This window comes from Sorex fumeus, unplaced genomic scaffold (genome assembly GCF_029834395.1).
Source record: "Sorex fumeus unplaced genomic scaffold, SorFum_2.1 ptg000169l, whole genome shotgun sequence".
Lineage (NCBI taxonomy): Eukaryota > Metazoa > Chordata > Mammalia > Eulipotyphla > Soricidae > Sorex > Sorex fumeus.
Window position 1 is genome coordinate 575,095 of NW_026606226.1, and position 12,420 is coordinate 587,514.

Here is a 12,420-nt window from a genome sequence, read left to right on the forward strand (position 1 = left end):
CACATATCATTCCCGAACACTGCCAGGAGTGACTCAGAACACAGACCCAGGAGGAGCTCCTGGAGACTGAGATGTCATCCAAAACCAACAACCCCCACAAAACAGCAAGTGCATAGTAAAATCAGAACTTTTTGTTCAAAATTTGTTGCTGACAATTGTAAATTAGTTTTGTTCATTTTTAAAGTAGGGATTTAAAAATATAATTCAAACATAACCTAAAATATAGTTCACTAACTTTATTCATGCAAAAGGTTATGATAGTAATACTTCACAAAATATCTCTTGAGCTACACTTCTGAAAATGCTCTTAGCTTTCACTTAGCTCTGCTCATTCACAGAACTGTTCAGACAAGTTTTTTTTACAGAGCAAAAACTTAAGGATAGTTCTGGGATCCACCCATATGTTTCCAAAATTTGAGGCAGTGTCTAGCTGTCTAGCATAGTTTACTTCCATTTCAATCTGCTTCTCTTGAAAACCAGCTACAGTTTTTTTTTCCCCCGTGGGGCGGGCCACATCAAACAATGCTCTGGGTTAATCCTGGTACTGCACTCCGGAATTACTCCTGGCAGTGCTCACGGAACCAACCGGGATGCCAGGGATCGAACCTGGATCAATCATGTGTAAGGTAAATGCCCTACCTGCTGTACAATCTTTCTAACCCCTTCCAGCTATAGTTTTGGCTGGCTAATTCAGATTTGTTCCTTAAAAGTGCCACACAAGCTTAAGGGTAATTCGTACTCATCAAAAGCTGTGGCTGGGGCTGAGCGATATACAGTGAGTAAAGCACTTGTCTTGTAGAAGATCAACCTAAGTTCGATCTTTGGCATCCCAGGTGCTCTCCCAAGCACTGGCAGGAGTGATCCTTGAGTGCATAGCCAGGAGTAAGCCCTGAGTACCACCAGTTGTGGATACGCTCCCCACCCTCCCCAAAACAAAACAAGACAAACAACGCTGTGTCTGTCTTCTGGAAGTGTGGAGTGGATAGTTGATTAAATTGTTTTGTATTTCTTTTGTGTTCATGTCTGAAATCCGTGTTTGAAATGTGATCAGGCTTCCTCCTACAAAATGTGGTTCCTCCGAATTATGGGCAGCCCGGCCCTGAAGCTGAGAAGGATTTATGGTTATAACCCGCTCAATCCACAGGTCCTAGGGGGATTGGAATGATTGCATTCCTGTCCACTGAAACTTCCTTGTGAAACTGTGTTTGGTGATTTTATATTGGTAAACAATCTGCTTCTCTAAGAACCACTCGAAGTTGCATTTCTTAGATCTAGGGAAATAACCTGATAAATCTGAGTCTCTATGCCTTGAGCATATCACTGTGTACAAATTATTCATACTGTGTGACTCTTAAATATCTGTTGTCTGTGACTGGTATGAATAGGGATGTGAAGAAATTGGTAAACTCAAGCTCCTTACCCAAGGCACACGATCTGAAAACCTGTGCGATGGAGGTGGTTCTCGTTGGCAAAGCTGAAAGTGACCTTGAATGATTATTTAGGGCAGTGTTCTACCTGCAGACAGGCCAGTCTTACATTCTGATCCACAAACTGGAAGTTGTAACCAAGGTGGTAGATTAGTGGTTTTCAACCTTTCTCCCCCTGTGGACCGCACTCACACGGGCTCTGACTGGTGATCTAGGACCTGGATTAACAACCCTCCTTCACTTCAGGATATTGTAGCTCAGAAAATAAGTGGGCTGCTCAAGGTCAAGTGGGTGTGTTTCTAGCTTGCTGCAGGTTCCTGGCCCCAGTCCAGCACTCTGGCTTCCTCAGCAGCTTACCTAGTCCAAGTCCCTCTAAGGTCCCAGAGAACAGGAACCAGGAACAGACAATTTGCTCCTACCGGTAACTTCCTCTATTTCCTGTGAAGAAACCCTTGAGAGGACTTCCCCTCCCAGTCTACAGCTAGCACACACTCAGCACTCAGCAGGGTAACTTGGCAGAGTTTCTCTTATTCCAGCTCCCATTTACAGATGAGAAAACTGAGGCATGTGAGGGTTAAGAAAACTCACCCAAGATCATGTTGGTAATTAGTTGATCTGGGACTCCAGTCCAGGCAGTTCAGACCCTGGACTTGAATATATTTTGGAAGGTGCAGCCTGATCAAGAAAGGGGAAAAGATGCCTACATTCAATTTTTCTTTTTTCTGGTTGACCTTTTTGTGTGTGTGGGGGGGGGGGGGAGATGCGGGCACACATTCACAATTCCTCCTCCCTTGCTTTCCCCACGTGGTCTTCCGTCTTAGCAGACCCCGTATGCGTGTGATCAACTCACTTCCCTAAGGGACCCCCTATCTTAGTTTCTTCATCCTTTCTTTTTTGGGGGGAGGGTGACACCCAGCGATGCTCAGGGGTTACTCCTGGCTCTGCGTTCAGAAATTACTCCTGGTGGTACATGGGGGACCATGCCAGGGACCATGGGGGATGCCGGGGATTGAACCCAGGGTCGGCCGCATGCAAGACAAAACCCCCTATCCGCTCTGGCCCGCCTTCATCCTTTCAAGGACAGTCAGTTGCCCAGGTTATAAACTCCAATTTGACTTTAATAAATTAAGTTCCAAGCCATCACACAGCAATGGACGTCATTTCCCAACCGACAGAGGTGCGGCCCTGCCCCGCTCCATCATCGCTCGCTCCATAAGGCCTCTCGGACGTCTCCGGGGGAGGCCGCCCCCACCCCCCCAGCAGCTCCTCGTGCCCTCCTTCCTTTCCCCGCTGCTCACACGGAGAAGGCATCAAAGTACAAAAAACGGTAAGAAATGGGGAGGGAGGGACGAGGAGCAGAGGGGAGGCAGGGAGGTGGGGAGTACCTGCCCCCCCAACCCAGGCACCGGCCCCGCTTGCTTTGTGTGGCCAGTGCCCTCGGAGGCAGACATTGGTGCTGGCTGGAGAGGGGACCTGAGGGACGTGTGTACCCTCCTGGGACAGGAAAGCCCCCCCCCCATGCCCCGGGAGAGATGCCCTCTATCCTCTGGCCACCGAGGGTCCTGGACCACACATATAAATAGAAAAGAGAATAAATAAGGGAGGAAGGAACAGCTGAGGAGCTCAATGTCCCGGGGTCCTGGGAGGGGCCGGTATTGGAGGCAGGCCAACGGTTCTGAGGAATGCCCACCCCGGCCAGGGCCGAGTCCTCTGTACACCCAGCCACCCACTCTCTCTTCTAGGTCGTCAGTAACGGGGCGCCTCTTGTCTGCTGCTGCAGATTCCCTCCCAACTGGCCCCAAGGCTGATGTGGACAGAGCTTCCTGGAGCCCAGAGGGCATCCCTGGCCCTGGGCAGGCGGGTGAGAGTCCAGGAAGGGGAACGGAAGGGAACGGTCGATTGGGTGGAAGGGTTTGGCCCTCTCCCAGCTCAGGAGGTGAGACGGGACCTCAGAGCTGGGGGCTGGGGTTGCCATTGGCCTTGGGTTTGGTTTTGAAGGAAAAACGCTTGATGAGGCGGCGGGAGAAACTGCCGGCCTTCTTACGGACACTGGGTGTTGCCGTGGTGTTGGAGAGGTCGTCGTGGGACTGGCTCAGCCCAGCTTCCTTCTGCCGAGGCCTCCGGCGAAAGATGAGCTTCGTGCCACTGCGCAGGAAGCTCACTGTGGAGGGAAGACGGGAGGCTGAGGTGAAGAGCAAGAAAACACCCCCCCCACCGCCGTTGGACTAGGGCTGGGGGCAGTGAAGACGGGATGGATGATGGCATGGGGGGGGGGGGCGCTGGCTACTGTCCCCGGGGCCAGACTGACCCATGGGCTCTCCACCTCAGAAATCAAATGTCTGAGCAGAAAAAGGCCCTAAAAGCCTGGACCGTCACAAAGGGACTGTGGGCTGACTCCAGCTAGTCTGCCAAGTCCCAGGAGGTGAGCAGGAAGCGAGCATCTGACAGACTTCAAAGAGGTGAATTGGGGAGCGGCCTAACGAGGTGGGGTGGGCGCCACCACAGCAGGCTGGGAGCTCAGAAACCTCATTATCCCCAGGACTGCAGGGCAGCCCAACTCCTCGTTAAATGCACAGGCTGGAAACCCGGGCCAGCGGGAGGCAGATGCTTGGGGCGGGTCCCTTGTCCTGAGGATGCTACTGGCTGTGTCACTGCCCAGAGGCCACTCCTGGAGGGCTCGGGATAGGACTTCTTAGAGAAAGTATGGAAGGGGAAGCAAGGAAGACACACACGGACCCAAGGTGTGTACCGACACCCAGAGGACAGGAAGTGGAGGCAAGGGGACACACTAGCTTTCCCTCAGCCACCGGCCAGGACAGGACACCAACCTCCCCTCCTGCTCCAGTCTGGCTGCACAGGCTGGGGGTCAGGGGGTCCCTGGAAAGAAAGAGGCTCCTGTCCCTGACTGTCAGAGCTGGAGAGGAAGGAGGCCGAGCCTGCCCCACCTTTGTGATCCTTGAGGCTCCGGGTCTCCAGGGCGCCGGTCGAGCCAGTTTCCGACTCCACGTCATCCACAGAGGGCCTCTCTGAAATGTCTGAGCGCGTGGTCTCATCCGCTTCCTGGACACTCGTGGGACTGGACAGGGCATCGGGGGGTCCTGGGGACATGGCTGCTGGGTCCGAGGGAGGGGATGAGGGGCCACCGCTGCTCCCCGCGTCTTCCTGCAGGGAGGCGTCCAGGGAGGCCGCATAACCCAGGGACAGTGCCAACTCATCCTGTGCAATGGGCACCTGGCAGGACGGACAAGCGGCAGTGGGCAGGAGTGACCCACGGGGCTCTCCCCGCTGCTGGCTCCTCTCCCCGGAGCCCGGCCGGTTACCTTGGAAACGCCCGAGATGATGAGCGTGCTGCGCTTGGTGGGCGTCTTCTTGGCTGCCCGCCCACTAGGCTCAGTCAACTGACGGATGGCGGTCTCGGCCACAGGGTCCAGGCCATTGGAGAGGTGGCTGTCTCCTGCTGGGAGTCCGCGGGCAGAGCTTGGCTCTTTTTTTTTCCACCCTGAGCACTCCCAGGGCAGCTCTAAATTTGGTGGGGGGGGGGGGGGAAGGGGCCCTGGGGCCAGCCCACCCTGCCCTTCCCAGGCCCCACTCACGGCTGCTGCTGAGGGAGGAGCCGCCGGGCCCACTCTGGTCACTCAGCACGGTGGTGGTCTTCTCGGTCACCTCCACCTTGGACGGGGAGCGGGAGGGGGAGTCTGGTGGGTGGGGGAGGGTCAGTGAGGCGGGAGGCGCTGGAGCGTGCCCCCCTCCCCCCAGTACTGGCATGACTCAGAGGACAGGGTGGCTGAGGGCTGATGAGTCACGGGTGATGGGGAAGCATGGCAAGTGCCCCTCTCAAGCAAGCGCCCCTCAGGGCAGCCACAGAGGGGGGAAGGGGGGAAGCGCAGCCCTGGGGTGTGTTGCAGGATCCCAAGCTTGGGAGCGGGAGGCAGGACAAAGCAGGCAGGGTGTGGGGAAAGGAGGGAACCTGGGATAAGAGAGAGGGAGGTGTGGCGAGGGCTGCAGGGGTGAGAGGAGAGGGGCATGCAGCCTCCCTCCAGGAGGGAGGGAAGTGGAGGGAGGCAGGTGACAAGGGAGAGAGCCAATGGGCGTGAGGAAGTCGGGGTAGGACCCAGGAAGCGAAAAACAGGAGGGAGGGGTGAAGGCGGGTGGGATGGGGGCTCACCTCGCCCCTCCCTGTCCTGCTCTGGCTCTGCTCACCACCCGACCCCACCCCCAGCTGGGCTCTTCAGTTCCTCCTGTTTACCTAGTTTGCCATCTACCCGGGGCCGGGACTGGACAGTGGTGACTGTGGTGACTATGGTGCCGTCAGGCATGATGGTCCTGTCTAACTCGATCTTCTTAGTCGGGGTGATGCTGGGGCGTGGTGTGGAGGGGGTGGGGGTGCCCAGGTTTCCGGGAGAGCCCTCCTCATAGAGAAGCTGCAGAGGGCAGGAGAGGGTAGAGCCAGGCCTGGAGGCTGCCCCTCCCCTGCCCCCTGCCCTCCACCCCCACAGGAGGGTCCCCCCTCACCTCCACGGCCATGGTGGCTGCTGGGCCCAGGACTTTCCGGGGCCCAGGGGTGAGGGGGCACACTTGTCTTCGGGACAGTGGTCGGGAAGGGGAGCCCACGGGCAGTGTGGCCTGGCCCAGGAGCTCGGCTGCGGAGAGAGGAGGTGCTGTGAGCTGGCCGGTGCCCAGGCCTGGCCCACAGCCCATCTGGAGGTGCCCCTGCCCGGCCCACACTCACCATCGCCACAAACGCCACTCCTCAGTACTTTCAGGGTCAGCTCCCGGCTCTGGGGGCCCAGATCCCTGTGGCCAAGAGGAAGTTGGGGCAGAGGGAGATTAGCCAACTGCATCTCCCCCTGTGCGGAAGACAGGTCAGAGGCAGAGAGAGGAGCCAGGCCTGGTGCTCAGTGACAGAACGCACATGACAGGAACAGGCCCTCGGTTCCATCCCTAGCACCACAAACCCCCAGACTACGCCGGGCAAACAGGATGCTGATGTTAACTGCTCCCACTCAGACTGGCTGCCCTCTCCTCTGGAGGGAGCAGGGATGCTGGGATGAATCCCAACGCCTCAGATGAAGGATGTGCTCTGCCGCTGAGCTCCAGTCCTGACCCCGCCTCTGCCCTTAACATCAGTGGTCTCCAGCCGCTGGTCCCCAGTGGAAAGAACGTGGCTTGAGTACTCTCGTCCCATGAGAATGGGGCAGAGTTGGGATAGAACACCCCCGGCCCCCCTCTTGGCACGCAAGCCCTTCCCCAGTGATCAGTGTCAAACCACACTTCCTGGTTTCAGGCACCGCTGAAAACCCTGCTCCAGGGCTGGAGTGATCGCACAGTGGATAGGGCATTTGCTTTGCACGTGGCTGACCTGGGTTCGATTCCCAGCATCCCATATGGTCCCCCGAGCACCGCCAAGAGTAATTCCTGAGTGCATGAGCCAGGAGTAACCCCTGTGCATCGCCGGGTGTGCCCCAAAAGAAAAACAAAAACAAAAGCAAAAACCCTGCTCTTCTGAGGAGTGCTTTCCACGGGCCCTCGGAGCCTCCCTCTGGGAGCTGCTTTCACCAAGTCCTCCCCGACAGCAGTGCCGTGAGCCTTTGTCTGTCTTCGTTCCCTGTACTTGTCTGCCTCCAGCCTGCCCGCAATGCAGGGTGGGCCCACAGCCTAGCCGGGTCACATCAAGAACGTCAACACCTGGGGCTGGGTTGGACACACCTTGGGGCTCCCGCAGGGTACACTGAAAACAGCTGATTCAGGGCTGGATCGATAGCACAGTGGGGAGAGCATTTGCCTTGCACGTGGCTGACCCGGGTTTGATTCCCAGCATCCCATATGGTCCCCTGAGCACCGCCAGGAGTGATTCCTGAGTGCAAAGCCAGGAGTAACCCCTGTGCATCGCCGGGTGTGACCCAAAAAGCAAAAAAAAAAAAAAAAAAAAAAAAAAAGAGAGAGGGGCTAGAGCAATAGCACAGCAGGTATGGTGTTTGCCTTGCACGCAGCCGACCCGGGTTCGATTCCCAGCATCCCATATGGTCCCCCGAGCACTGCCAGGAGTGATTCCTGAGTGCAAAGCCAGGAGTAACCTCTGAGCATTGCTGGGTGTGACCCAAAAAGGAAAAAAAAAACAAAAACAAGAACAGCTGATTCAGACCAGGGCTATGCTGCCAAGTGGGGGGACCCTTGGTTTCCCTAGGTGAGCAGAATTGTGGTATCACTTCTTACAGGGCCAGGTCCTCCGTCCACTCCACCTCCGGACCAGCCTTGCTGGGTTTGGTCCACTTCTGCTGCATGGGGTGATCCAGCTCAGCCACGCAGCACACTTCCCCGGTGCCTGCAGGGACAGAAACGAGAGGTGGCTCACCTGAACCCCAGGGAGGGGTGCGGGGAAGGGGTGGGCACCTATAACTCTGGCCTTGGCAGTGTCTGGCCCTCACCTTCCAGCTCCCCTCCCAGGTGAGAGGCTCGAAGCTGCCGCAGCAACAACCGAGTGGGTCTGGGGCTGGATGGATGGGCGTGGGGCACCGGGGTGGTCTTCTCACTGGGCACCTAGGAAGCAGGGAGGTCAGCAGAGTGGGCACCACAGGCCGCGTCCCCAGGGTCCAGGCCCCGAGGGCCTCCTCACCAGGCCTCCAGGAGCCGAGCATGCCCGCAGATTGACCAGCATGGCCGGCTGGGTGCTGACGATGGCATCTTTGATCAGCTCCTCAATGGTGGAGATCTCCACTTGCTCCTCACCCCTCTGGAGGAGAAGAGCACAGAGGTGGGGTTCTCAGCTCTGCGTTCCCCTACTCTATCTCCCTCCCTGCCCCACCCCTGCCCTGGCCCCCCCACCCCCCTTACCTCCCTGGCCTGCAGCGTGGGAAGCACCGTCAGACTGAGCTCGGGGCGATCAGTGAAGGCCCAAGACACCAGCAGCCCCTCACCAGGGACTTCCTCCAGGTTAACTTCCAACTGGGGACAAGGGACGAAGGGAATGGGTAGCAGAGCCCCTAGGACCGTCCCCACCCAGATTCCTGCCCAGAGGGAACCCAAAGGGAAAAGGTCGAATCTACCCCCCCCCCCCCCCGCCACTACCACCAGCTCCGTTCCCCACATCCCCCTCCACCTGTGTTGGTGGCAGTGTCAGAGTGACGTGGTAGGTCTCCATGGAGACAGCAGCGGGGGACTGCTGGGTCACAGAGACTGGGAACCGCACCTCCTCGGCAGAGAGCTGGCAATGCAGCACCTGGGACGGGCAGGGCAGGAAGGCCTGGAGGGTGGGCATGGAGGAGGGGCTGCCCGCCGCTCCGCAGACCCCCTGCCCACCTCAGGCCTGGTTGGGGTCATAAACTCATAAAAGAATCAGAGCAAAGACAGATGCTTCTTTCTCCAGAAGAACGCAGCTATGCATGCATGTGCACACATGCACATGATACACAGAAGCGCGCGCACATGTACACACACACACACCCCTTACTTTGCATGTAACCTGAGTGGGAGTCTCAGACTTTCTGACCCCAACCCGGGGTCTCCCAGGCATTCAGACTCCAGGGGAAGAACCGCTGGAGCGGCTGGGGAGATGCTCAGAGGGCTACGCGCTGGCTTTGCATGTGGGAGCCCTGCGTCCAGCCCGAGCAGGGAGATAGGAGTAGCCTTTGGGCAGTGCCAAGCGTGACCCTCTCCCCAAAAGAACTCCCCTCAGACAAAATTAGAATCCTAGGACTTTATTTTTTTTTTAAATTTTATTTTACTTATTTTTTTGCTTTTTGGGTCACACCTGGCGATGCACAGGGGTTACCCCTGGCTCTGCACTCAGAAGTTACTCCTGGCGGTGCTCAGGGGACCATATGGGATGCTGGGAATCGAACCCGGGTCGGCCGCGTGCAAGGCAAACGCCCTACCCGCTGTGCTATCTCTCCAGTCCCAGAATCCTGGGACTTTAAACAACCCTCGCTACCTACCTCCACCCCAGTCCCCAGGGCCCTAAAGCTGGCAGAACCCAGAGCCCCTTACCATGGTGTGCTCTGATTGGTCTACGCAGGTCACGTGACTAATGCTGGTTCTGGGTGCAAGTTGGGGCACCTCATCAAAGGCAATTTGGATGGAGCTCTGCGGGAATAATATGGGCACAGGATCAGGTCTTGGGGCTGGTCCACTTAGTGGCTGGCTGGGTCTGACACTGCAGGGCTCAGCTGCAAGCTGGCTGCTGGCCCCTCCTTGGCTCAGGCTTTGGGACAGGAGGAGGTTCCCCTGAACCCAGCCCCTCTGGGACCTGCAGAGGCTGCAGGCACCAAGAGGGCCAGGAAGCTGAGTCCCTCTGACAGCAGGTTAGCTTCAGCTGGAGTACCAGGAGTCTCCATCCTCTCCCTCACCCCCACCTGATTGCCAGAGAAAGGAATGCGGAGTGAAAATGAAGGTGCGAGTTGCCACCTGTTTTAAGCACTGGACTGGGAGGGACATGGAGGTGGTAGGGGGAAGGCTTTAGGGCCACCTGTTCAAGATGAGAACTGGAGAAACAAGGCGAAGCCTTTATCCTGAGAAAGGGGATGTGTTCTGTTCTCCAGAGCAGAACTCAGCCATCTTTTTGGAGTGCAGACTAGCTCTGCATGGCAGTGGGGAACTTTCCTGGGGGAACTGGGAATACATGCGAGCTCAGAGGGCTTAAGGGTCCAGAAGCCTGGCTAATTCCTCAAGGCAGACAGCAGGGTGAAATTAGGGAGCAGAAAGCCGCTTAGCTTAGAGCGTGCCAGGGCTTCCAATTTCTCCTGGAACCGTGGAAGCATCTCCTGCAGACCCATTCGGAGAGCAGAAAGGAGAAGGGCATAAGCAGGGCCGGCAGCCCTTCCTCGGGTCTCCAGAGGGGGAGAAACAAATCCAGAGAGCTTATTTGCCTGGCAAACTGGGGGCAGCCACTTTCCCTGCTTTGAGGGTTGTCTCTTAGGAAGCTAGGCCTGGAGGGAAGGAACCCCAACTTCCCACTCCACCCCCAGCAAGCAAGGAAGGTAGGCCAATGTCCAACTGAGTCAGCTTCCAACCGAATCATTCCTGACCTAGGGAACAAGGTACAGGGCAAACTGGGTGGAGGTTCAAGGTGTAGACGGACAGATGCCATCTGGCTTTCTGCTTGCCAGCTGGGCAAAGAGAACAATGAGGTGTGTGGCCATTTCTGGTCCAGGCACCTGGGCGTGGAACAGGGCCGGAAGTGGCGGCTCCTTGAGAAAGGGGAGATGGACTCTGAGGGCAAGGAGGGATTACTGGGCAGGGCGGGAGAGCAAACCCATAAGGAGGCCTCTATACCTCCCACCCACCTCAGTCTTGTGACTACGTTTCCTGTCCCACTTCCTGGGAGGTCAGATGCCCCTGGCGCAACGGGAGGAAGTGGGCTGGTCTGATGTGACTGACCCTCAGTGGGCAGCTCTAGGCCCAGGACTGGGAAGGCCAGCGATGGTCACTCAGCTTTCTACTTGATACCTCCCCTAACACATGCGCTGTGGATGGAGATGGCAATGTGTTGCAGGGCGAGAGTCCTGAGGGCACCAAGGGATAAGGGGGCTGACTGCCTGGGGCTGGCCACGCCAGGGATGTGGGGCACAGGAGCCAGGCAAATCCCCGCTACAGGTGCACCTGGCTGCTTTCTACTCCGCCCCCTCAGCACAACCAGCACCCAGGCAGGCGGAAGTGCCTGCAGGCACGGGGATTAGGGTTGCTATGAGAACAGCAATTCGTGCAGGGGGTTGGAAACCAGGGGCTCTAGCAGAAAAGAAGTCAGGCTCGGGGATCTAGCTACAACCCTCAACCTCACCTGCACCCTTTCCTCTGATCCAAGAGGGAGAGAACCTCGGGGCTCTGGAGCTGACCCCGACCCCCAACCCCCACGGGTCTTCCTGACACTGCACTCCCACCGAGTCAGGACCCCAGCCCCCCGCCCCCGGGTGCTGGGGCCAACTTACCCCGTCCCTGCAGGCCTGCTCGTTCAGCGCTCGCACCCAAGCCCGCTGCCAGTTCTCCCGGAAAGACTTGAAGGCGAAGAGCGACGCCAGGAGGCCCCGGACTCCGGACTCGGCGGGGGCGCCCGCCCGACACATCCGCAGCCGCAGCAGCGAGCGCCACACGCCCAGTTCCCGGAGGGGGCCCGCGGGCTCGGCGGCCGAGGCGGGTCCCGCGCCCCGGCCCCCGCGGGCCCGCGCCTGCCACACGCCCCGGGCATACTGCAGCAGCCAGCCGAAGACGGTGAGCAGCGAGGCGGCGAAGAGGACCAGCAGGGCGGCCCAGCCCACGTCCCGCTGGCCCCAGCCGGGATCCATGCTCCGCGCGGGCTCCGGACGCCGTCCGGGCTCCGGCTCAGCCGCTGCCCCGGGGGAGCATGGCCCGGGCGGGCCGCGGGGCGGGGGCGGGCTCCCCCGGGGCTGGGCGCGCGGGCTCCGGAGCTCTCCGCGCCTGGGTGCCTGGGACTAGTGGGTGCCAGGGATCGAGGGCAGCGGGTCCGGGGGGACCGCGACGCCGGGACTCCTCTCTCTCCGCGGTCCCTCCTCGGCCACTCCCGCGGGCGGACCCCCGTGGCTCGCCGGCCGGCGCCCGACTCCTCCCACGGCGCGGTCCCGGGTCGGGTTCTGCAGGGACTCGGGGGCCCGCGGGCCGGCACCGGCTCCGGGAGGGCTGCGTGCGCAGAACTGACACTGACAACACGGCCGGCGCCCCGCCCCCACCCGCCCTTAAAGGGGCCGCACCCGCGCTGGGCGTGGCCTGGCGAGCCGCGCGCTCCGGCGCCCGAGCAGGACCGGAGGGGAGGAGATTCCAGGGTTGAAAATAGGCGGGATCTGCGAGCACCCCGCCCCATCCAGGATTCAGGGTGCTCCCCCATCGCCTGAGCTGTGGGCGAAGACTAGGCTAGCGCTTCCTCACTCACCCGCCGTGCCGCGTGTCCACAGTGCGCACGCCTGGGGATTAAGGAGGTGACCCCCAAGCAGAGTATCATCCTCTTCTCCCAAAAGCCACCGCAGCTTCTCCGTTCCCCCTTCCCGGA

General features: G+C 59.0%; 1 protein-coding gene across 2 annotated transcripts; it reads right to left on the reverse strand.

The window, feature by feature from the left end:
* Positions 1-2,524: 2,524 nt before the first annotated feature.
* Positions 2,525-12,124, reverse strand: C2CD2L (C2CD2 like). 2 transcript variants are annotated; one of them, XM_056107485.1, is made up of 14 exons: positions 11,348-12,124; positions 9,411-9,506; positions 8,524-8,643; positions 8,259-8,369; positions 8,041-8,157; positions 7,853-7,964; positions 7,641-7,749; positions 6,157-6,221; positions 5,940-6,067; positions 5,674-5,848; positions 5,021-5,122; positions 4,748-4,884; positions 4,373-4,658; positions 2,525-3,588 (listed from the first exon to the last, which is right to left on the reverse strand). In XM_056107485.1, exons 1-14 carry the CDS (start codon positions 11,699-11,701, stop codon positions 3,377-3,379), a joined length of 2,124 nt encoding a protein of 707 aa, XP_055963460.1. In that variant the 5' UTR covers positions 11,702-12,124; the 3' UTR covers positions 2,525-3,376. The 2 variants fall into 2 exon arrangements, with proteins under 2 accessions (XP_055963460.1, XP_055963461.1); XM_056107486.1 differs by having other exon boundaries at positions 4,748-4,881; positions 11,348-12,121.
* Positions 12,125-12,420: the final 296 nt, after the last annotated feature.

Coding starts and splice junctions, on each gene's coding strand:
- C2CD2L (XM_056107485.1), bottom strand. CDS start 11,701: ATGGATCCCGGCTGGGGCCAGCGGGACGTGGGCTGGGCCGCCCTGCTG. Junction 8,370..8,523: donor TGACACTGCCACCAACACAG/GTGGAGGGGGAT, acceptor CCTTGTCCCCAG/TTGGAAGTTAACCTGGAGGA. Junction 8,158..8,258: donor CCACGCTGCAGGCCAGGGAG/GTAAGGGGGGTG, acceptor CTTCTCCTCCAG/AGGGGTGAGGAGCAAGTGGA.